Genomic DNA, 9,618 nt, shown 5'->3' on the forward strand with positions numbered 1-9,618 from the left:
TCTTGCAAATATTTCTTTATATGCATTTTATTTTATTACTCAAATTATTAAACTATATTTATAGCTGATAGATCTTTAAATATCATATATATGCAGCTCAATTAGTAAAATTGGCTAAATACAAACAAAACACAAGTCTCCCATTATGTTATGGTTAAAATCCAATTCAAGAAATCCTACTTCCTTAATCTTTCTTAAATAACTGAGGCTGTATTTTGTCTGACTGAACAGTCTTCTGGTAATGTGGCCCACAGAAGACCCTCCTCTTCCTCCTGCTCCTTCTAGAGCTGGACCCTCTTTTGTTTGGTTTGTACTTTGGTCAGAGGAGCAGCCGAAGACAGACCCGCCTCTTTGTGGTTCTGTTAAATACTAAAAACTGGAGCAGGAGCAGGTGAAACTCAACAAAGCATCACTTGTGAACGATCAACATGACAGGTGAGCCTGCAAACACATTTTTGAATTTGTGGATTCCTGTTGCCCAAGTGTGACATTTATTTTCTAACACCTTTTCATTTTCTGTCTCTAAACTTTGAGTTAACATCACTCAAGTTGAGATTTGGTTCATTTTTCTAAAAACTTTTGTTTTTAATTTTGCTTTAATTCTTATGTTTTTTTTTAGGATTTATTTTTACTGGGAATTTAACTTACATTGTGAACAATGTAATTGATCTTACTTTGGTTCGGTTTTTATGCTTTTTTAATTTAACAACCTATTTTTTTCAAGTTGCATATTTATTGTGGTGATTTCTGAATCTAGAAGTAACATTTTTATTTAACGCATTAATTTCTCACTTTTGTTCAAATCTCATCATTTATCTTATCATAAATGTTGTATTCTTTGAAATTCATTATAATAAACAAGAAAATGTTAATTGAAAATAAAAAGGAAATTAGACTAGATGTATTTGTTCTGTCAAATAAAAACTATTTTATTCTAACACTCTAGTCTTCATACACTATTTTCTTATACCTTTAAATAATTAGTTTATTTATCTTCATCAATGTCTCTAAAATTGGTTCAAGAATGTTATTTAATTTTATGTAGTCTTAAAACAAATAGTCCAACTCGTCCTGTATACTCTTTCAATAATCTTATTTTTCTAAACAATTTAGGAGATTAATGATTTGTAAATACATATATTTTGACCATTTTCCCATATAACTACCATTTTTTTCCAATATTTGAAACAATGTTATTTCATTTATTTTCTTTCTTCGCTGCTCACTTTAATTTTTTCTCAATAACTTTAGTATTTTAATTAAACCCACTCTGGAGTTTAACTACAAACTATAAAATCCCAGGTGATGGCAAAGCAGGCCCGCCCAAGGGTTCTCCCCAAGGCTTGGACCTACTCCCTGCACCAGAGGAGAAGATGGAGGAGCGTGGCCAGTGGAGCAACAAGATGGAGTTCATCCTGTCGGTGGCTGGGTCCATCATCGGCCTCGGGAACATGTGGAGATTCCCATACCTTTGCTACAAGAACGGGGGAGGTGAGGGAATTGAACTTAAAAAGTCCTTCTACGAGTCACAAGTTAGATGAACGACTACAGACATGACTCACTAACTCGAGCTACTAATCCAAATCTTTGTCCAAAGTCTTTTGAGGGTCAGTGCTTGTGTAGATGTCAGCTCGTCACTAGTTCGGACCCACAGTTGGGGTCAGAGGTCTGGGTCGAGCAGGGTCAAACAGCTGTTGTTGCTCCTTCATTTCGCGCAGCTGTTCCTGTTGAGAAGCGGAAATCAGACGTCATGGGCCACCAACAGGACCGCTGTGTCAAGAAATGTGGCTGAAACACTTTTACGTAATATTTGTTGCTTTTTTGTATCAAGCAGTAATGCTGACTCAGATGTGTCATAATGTACCCCTGAACATTTGCATTGGTGTAGCTTGAACCAACCATTATCATGAACCAGTTGATTGGCTCCTTCAATCCCATTGTTGCCTTCATATCTAGTTATAACAATCAATTATAAAGAAAAAACTCTCACGTTCTTTTAAATCCTTATACACAGAATTTTAGGTGCAGAGAATGGTTTTGGTTTGATGAACACAGGATTTCACCAATACTTTTACAAATGATATGTTGCTATTTTCTCCCGAAAGAAAAAACATTTAGTCACATGTAGTGGAAAAACTTGGCTAAAAGAAAAAGTTCTCGATTTCCCAGTTAGTACATCTTCCTCGTCTCCTCCGTGGTTGGATGGTGACCAACGGACAAGATTGCGGCTACAAGCAGCCAAAAAAGGTTTTCTCTGCCTGTTGTCACATGAGGCTCTGGGACCTTTTTAGAATGCCTTCTGGTCGCCTCCTTTGTAAGACACGTCCAATGGGGATGAGACCCCCAGGTCAGACCCAAGACACGTTGGATAGATTAGAGTGAGCAGCTCTGCCAAGCAATACCTTGGGGCTTGTTCCTGGACCATTTGGTCCAAATTGTGTTTATCATAGCAGTACGAAGACAAAACTTATGAGTTGTAAATATAAAAACTATGGTTCCAATCTCCATAGAGGTCTCAAATTTGCAAGCAAAGTTGGTTTTATTGCGTTATCCCCTCTTCCGGATCAAAGACTGGGCTTTCACACTTGTACCCTTAATAGTGCATGGCCGGGTGGATTGACCCTGCAACTTAAAAAGGTTTTCTCAGGGGGGGAGTGGTGACCCTCTTTGGAGATGGCGTGACTTCCTGACCTTTATGGAGAGCAGCTGCATAAAAAGAAGTCCGCTCACCAGGATGTCATAAGATGATCCTCTTTTCGTAACATAGACAAAACCATTCTAACTGAGTAGTGCGCAAATTGGTGAAGAGATCTCTTTAAGGATGAAAGTGTAAAAATTATCCATTAAATTCTTGTCCCATATCTCATTTGGTGCTAGTGAATGCAGCAGTTGACTTTGAGGTATTGTCTCCTAAAATACATTCCAAATATTGTGATTTTCTTTTAAATTCCCAAATGGATATAATTCAATACTGTTGTTACTCAATCAGCAGTATCATTACTTATTCAATACAAAACCTTCCTAAATTCACATCGAGCTCCTAAACACCACATTCCTATTATAGTAATTTTCAAAACAGAGACAGATGTTTCGTCAGTTTTTGAGTTTCTTCGCTAACATAAAGAATTGCAGACTAACACATAACTAAGACCCAGTTTCCGTCTCAATAGTATTTGCCAAGCTCAGTGGTTTCACTTGTGGATGATTGTTTACCCTTTGAACACCTAACGTATGACCCTTTTTTCTAACACAGGTGCATTCCTCATCCCCTACCTCATCTTCCTCTTCACCTGTGGTGTCCCAGTCTTCTTTCTGGAGACAGCCCTGGGTCAGTACACAAGCGAGGGGGGGATAACTTGTTGGAGAAAGATCAGTCCCTTGTTTGAAGGTAGGGTTTTTGGAAATTTTCTAATCATCATTTTGTTTAGTTTGAAGTCTATGGTGACTCTGCCATTCTGCAGGTATTGGCTATGGAACACAGGTGATTGTTACTCTGCTCAACTTCTACTACATCATCGTACTGGCCTGGGGCATCTTCTACCTGTCCTTCTCATTCTCCTGGGATCTTCCCTGGTCGTCTTGTAACAACACATGGAACACTGGTAACAAAATATATTAGAGGTAGTAGCTTGTGTGGCTGTCTGACATGTTTGCATCATTCTCCAGAGAACTGTTTGGAGATCCAGAGGAGGAACAGCTCATTCAATGAAACAATCAACCCAAATGCGACTTCCCCTGTCATTGAGTTCTGGGAGTGAGTTGTCTAGACTTCTGGCCTGTTGGTACATCAGTTGAAAAGAACTGATCCTTTCTTGGCCCGGCAGGAGACGAGCGTTGAGGATCTCTTCAGGTATAGACCACATTGGCTCCCTGAACTGGGACATGGCGCTGTGTCTCCTCATCGCCTGGGTCATGTGCTATTTCTGCATCTGGAAAGGGGTCAAATCTACAGGAAAGGTCAGTACCAGGATTGTCTGTTTGTTTGACCAGTGTGACGCAGCTTGATGCCATTTTATCTTTCAAGGTGGTCTACTTCACTGCTACTTTCCCATATTTGATGCTGATCGTGCTTCTGATCAGAGGAGTGACCTTGCCCGGTGCTGGAATCGGGATCAAGTTTTACCTTTACCCAGACCTGGGAAGACTAGCAGACCCTCAGGTACACATTAATTTGATTGAAATATATTAGTAACTGCACTTTTGATGAACAATATCCTACATCGCTGTTGTGTTGGTGGTGGAAGAGAATCCACCATGTGTGTCCCTCAGTTCTCTGCTGGGGTTCAGTTTCTGCTGGGTCCATCTGCTCTTTCTGGCTGCAGGGTCAAAACTTAGGGTCAAGTCACCATTTGAACTATAAACATAAGGTCAACCATCACCCCCTCTGATCTAGTAAAGATCAGTCACAAGGGGGTTAAACTTTTTGTTTAGTTTTTTGCTTAGATCAAGTCAACTCATGCCACTAATATCTTCCTCATTTTAAGTGCTTTAATGTTGGTTCAATTAAGGATGCTAACAAAAACCAGATTTTCTAAATTACATTTTTTTACAACTCCTCTGACTGCGTCTGGTGCTACGATATCCTTATTACTTATTATATCCTTATCCTATTTGTAGTTTCTCATGGGTGAATACAGCATTCTTGTTGAGACACGGCGGCAGAATTAATTTAAGCTTAAAAGCGCTATACAAATAAAAATTACTTACTTACTTAACGAATAATCTTAATTTAACTTCTAATTTATATAAGATGGGAACATCAAGGAAGTCTGAGAGCAAACTTCAAACTGTTCAGTCTGTATTCACGGAAACCTTGTTAATCAGTGTTTGGATTGAGTATCCATCATTGTATCACCAGTAGTTTACACATTACTCAAATGGAATAATACTGTACTTAACAAGGCTTCACTTTTTATCAATGATTCTTTCAGGTTTGGATGGATGCAGGCACACAGATCTTCTTCTCTTACGCAATATGTTTGGGCTCCTTGACGGCACTGGGAAGTTACAACCGATACAACAACAACTGCTATAGGTGTGTAAAGAACAACTCGTGTTGTTTTTTTTTCTATATATTCAAAAGATGTTAATGATTCCATTAGACGCAATTGGTCTGCAATTAAAATCCTTTGGTTTCTTATCTCTCCACAGTCTGAGCTGTATTTATGACTTCCATTGAGATTACTACAGGCTCTCTAAATTCTTAATATGTTACTCATCCAAGACCCCGTTATTCTCCATTTAGCAAATTGGGTTTTGGTAAAAACTTGATTCTTATGAATAAGACAAATCATTTTCTGTAACTTAATTTAAATAATTGTCTCTAGAAGATCACGCAGTTGAGTATCTAAAGCTAGGTCATTTCCAAGTGATTTCTACTCATGAATGTTGATGTAGTGACCTATGAAGGTACTGGTGTTTGGTGTTTAAGACCAGCTAACAAACAGAGAGTTAGAGGGAAACTCTTATCACATCAGCATTTTCAGTTAAGCGTTCAACATAGACATTTAGGTAAACATAAACCTTCGCTTGTCCCGTGACTTGACTGACTAAAACTGTGTTGAGGTTTTTGGCCCATGTTATGATTGAGGTTGAAACCCTTGATCTAAAGACACACGTGTCAGAACACAATGTCCTGCAAGAAAAATCTTATGGAAATGGGCCTTAAAAACTGACTTAAATAAAACTGCTTCATTTTAGTTTATTGTCAAAATTATCGGTCAGTGCAAATAACCCAAATTTAACAGTTTCCAACACCTCAGGACAAAGTCTTACAAGGGATCAAATATGTCCTTTAAAGTAATTGTATTGATTGTTTTGTCTGTGACTCTACCACGAGCTCTTACCTGGACTTTTCCTCCTTATTGCAGAGACTGTCTGTCCCTCTGCTTCCTAAACAGTGGTACCAGTTTTGTGGCAGGATTCGCAATCTTCTCCATTCTTGGCTTCATGTCCTATGAACAAAATGTTCCAATTTCAGAGGTGGCGGAATCTGGTAAGGAAGCAGTTTGTCTAGACTATATAAAACTGTTTGAACATCATCTGCCCTTGTCTTTCAGGTCCTGGATTAGCCTTCATAGCGTACCCCCGTGCTGTGTCCATGATGCCTTTCTCGCCTTTGTGGGCTACGCTGTTCTTTGTCATGATTGTGTTCTTGGGTCTGGACAGCCAGGTGAGCAAGTTATTTCTTGGGTTTAGCTATTTATCGCAGATCCCTTTGGGCTGCCCTATGTCCATAACAAAGGATTTTGTTTTAACCAGAATTTGTTTTTGTTTTTTTGTGAAGATGAAAATCAAACTTGAATTTCTAACTGTCTGACTGGGTTGAGAAATAAATGACTGTCAGTAAGAAAAAAATATCTTAAATTCTAAGTGGAGTTTCATGTTATTTCTTGTCCCCCCCTCTGGTCAGTTTGTGTGTGTGGAGAGTTTGGTGACAGCAATCGTCGACATGTACCCCTCTGTGTTTCGACGCAAGAACCGCAGAGAGCTATTCCTCTTAGCTGTGGTCTGCGTTTCCTTCCTGATGGGACTCATCATGCTGACCGAGGTGAGTCGTCACATGTTAATCCATCCGTCCATCTTCTGCTTATGCAAGGTTCGGCTGTGGGGCTCATGACCGGGGCAAACCAGAAACCTCTCCCAACACTGAGGTGGTCCCAGACCAAGCAGGAGACAAATGTCTCTCCAACATGTTCTGTGTCTTACCTGAGGTACTTTACTCTTTCCAGGGAGGAATGTACATCTTTCAGCTCTTCGACTACTATGCAGCCAGTGGCATGTGTCTCCTTTTCATGGCGATCTTTGAAACCGTCTGCATTGCCTGGGTTTATGGTAAGTTTCCAAACTTGCAGAGGTCATGATGAAGTTAATGATTTTGCTTCATTTTGGGATAAGGTGCTGAACGCTTTTATGACAACATTGAGGACATGATCGGCTATCGACCAGGCCCTTACATCAAGTACTGCTGGCTGTACTTGACCCCTGCCACATGCATCGTGAGTGTGATCTTAAGTTGACCTCTGAAGTTGAATCAGGGAACAGGAACATCACAGGAACAGTTGTCGGCAGAGTATTTGGTATCTGACATCCAGGGAAGACTTGCCTGAACTAGTCCACCTTATATAAATCATCAAAACTGAGAAATGGCATTCTTCATTCACAACAAATTTGACAAGTAACAGGTTTACATTTGAGATCAATGTACCAGCGCCATTACTTTGACAAACTTTGCGCTACTATACATAAACAGGGGATGCAACACGTGTGAGGCTACCTGGTTGCATTTTGAATTAACTTCTTACAAGATCTGATCTGATGACATCTATAGTCACAAATGCTCACAACAAACCATCAAACCTTTATCATAGCCCAGATTTTCAGTGATCTTTTTTCTGCCTCATCCACCATTTTGAGCCTCCACTGACATAAGACCCGTTCCGAACAGTTTGGCCTATTTTTGAGCTGCAACTTAAGAGACAACAGGAAGTGGTTCTGTTGTCTGAAATCAGCGTCCTAAAAGTGGTGTGTGGCGTGGACTCATCATTATATTTTTTTAAAGCAAACATGTATAATTTTTAGGGGACCTTTGCCTTCTCTCTCATCAAATACACACCACTCAAGTACAACAATGAGTATGTGTATCCGTGGTGGGGCTATGCCATTGGCTGGCTGCTGGCTCTCTCATCTATGGTCTGCATTCCTCTATGGATGATCTACAAGTTCACCACCACAGAAGGAACCTTCAGACAGGTACTGTTGCTCTGACTCTAAACTATTTACCTCTATTTACCTTTATACCTCCCTATATTTCATATTGTTTACTTCTTTGTCCAACATGGCCCCTCACTTGCATGTGTCCAAACCCTCTAATTTCTCCAAACTTCTCCACATGTACCTCAGATTCAGCGCCTTTGCTCCCATTGATAACCTCAATACCCAGCAAGGAAACTTGTGTCTTACTCTGTGTCTCCACAGCGCCTCCAGGTGCTAACCCTTCCATCTGGTAGTTTACCCAAAACCAAGCGTGAGCAGGAGCGACTGCTGGCCATCTTCGCTCCGGAGGAAAATCCTGGCACAATTAATAAAAATGGCTATGTTCCCGTCCAGGAGAGAGACTCCAACTTATGAGCGCCAAATTAATTCAAGGACGTATATAACCTCAGAGTGGCCAGGAAACTAGTCATGGACATTATTTTTGTTTTATGTGAGATTATGTTGAAAACGTTTTGGGAAAACTCTGATCATATGTATTATGTTCGCATCTTAAAATGAGAGAACATTTGTAATTCTTCAGTGCTCAAGTGCTGCTTTATATTTTGTATCTTAATGTCTGTAATGTTTCTAAATAAACTCCTAAACTGATGTGTGCAGTTAGTTTCATTGCTAAATAAAACAGGAAAACTAGAATAATAATTGATTGATGATGAATGATTGATATTTTCAGGCAATCTCATCTGAGGGGCACAAATAAGTCTATTACCTCTGTTACATCTTGTGGTTCATCATATATATGTATATGTATATATATATAGATACTCTGTACTGTACTTGCAAAAAATGTCAGCGAAACAGAAAGACCGTTGAAGGTGAATCGTGATGTGGCGAGGGACAACTGTAAATATACCAATGACCTCTAAGTGAAAGTTTTTATTTTTTACCTATGTGGATTTTTATTACATTATTAAGCAAGTAATTATTTGTAAAGCGCCTTTTTCAGACCAGGGTCACAAAGCACTTGAACAATTAAAACAATACACAATACACAATAAAAATGCATACTTCTAAAAGGTCAAGACAACATAGAGACAAACACAGCAGCCCCAAGAGAATAAGAGAAAAAGCGGCATGAATAAAAAGGTCTTAAGATGTGTCTTGAAGGAGTCAATAGACTCCATCAAACGCAAATTCTGATCCACAGACCTCAGAGCCCGAGCTGGGGTGTAAGGCTGGATCAGATCAGGGATGTAAGGAGGAGCCTGACCATTGATAGCTCTGAAAGTAAGAACCAGGATTTTAAAGTTGATCCTGAAAGAAACTGGCAACCATTGCAGAGTTTTAAGGATCGGGGAAATGTGAGTTCTCCTACTAGAGCAAGTCAGAATTGTTGCTACAGAGTTTTGTATTAACTGCAGGCGAGACAGCTCCTTCTTGTTTAGACAAAAAAATAAACTGTTAGTATAATCCAAATGAGAAGACACAAACGCGTGGATTTTAAGCTCCAAATCGTCAGTCATTATTTGTAAAGCGCCTTTCTAGACAAGGGTAAGTAAGTAAGTAAGTAATATTTATTTATATAGCGCTTTTCCAGACCAGGGTCACAAAGCGCTTAAACAAACAAAACAATACTCAAAAAAGTATATACACTTTAAAGATCAAGATAATACTGAGAACAACACAGGAGTTCCAGAAAATCAAGGAAAAGCCTGAACAAATAGAAACGTCTTAAGATGTTTCTTAAAGGAGTCAGTAGACTCCATCAAGCGCAAAGAGAGAGGAAGATTGTTCCAAAGCTTAGGAGCAACAGCCTGAAAAGATTTCTCTCCTCTGGTCCTGAGTCGTGTGCGTGGAACCATAAGTAGATTCTGATCCACAGACCTCAGAGCCCGAGCTGGGGTG

The 9,618-nt window shown here is 39.5% G+C and overlaps 1 protein-coding gene across 1 annotated transcript; it reads left to right on the top strand.

Moving 5' to 3' along the window:
* The first annotated feature begins 365 nt into the window (after window positions 1-365).
* LOC148084680 (sodium- and chloride-dependent GABA transporter 2-like) lies at window positions 366-8,364 on the top strand. The gene is made up of 15 exons (XM_087787803.1): window positions 366-435; window positions 1,303-1,491; window positions 3,254-3,388; window positions 3,462-3,602; window positions 3,667-3,754; window positions 3,825-3,957; window positions 4,025-4,159; window positions 4,932-5,035; window positions 5,871-5,995; window positions 6,060-6,172; window positions 6,413-6,550; window positions 6,732-6,834; window positions 6,898-6,998; window positions 7,582-7,752; window positions 7,978-8,364. The coding sequence occupies exons 1-15, from the start codon at window positions 429-431 to the stop codon at window positions 8,128-8,130; spliced, it is 1,836 nt and encodes a 611-aa protein (XP_087643929.1). The 5' UTR covers window positions 366-428; the 3' UTR covers window positions 8,131-8,364.
* Window positions 8,365-9,618: the final 1,254 nt, after the last annotated feature.

Source organism: Callionymus lyra, chromosome 3 (genome assembly GCF_982586985.1).
Source record: "Callionymus lyra chromosome 3, fCalLyr1.hap1.1, whole genome shotgun sequence".
Lineage (NCBI taxonomy): Eukaryota > Metazoa > Chordata > Actinopteri > Syngnathiformes > Callionymidae > Callionymus > Callionymus lyra.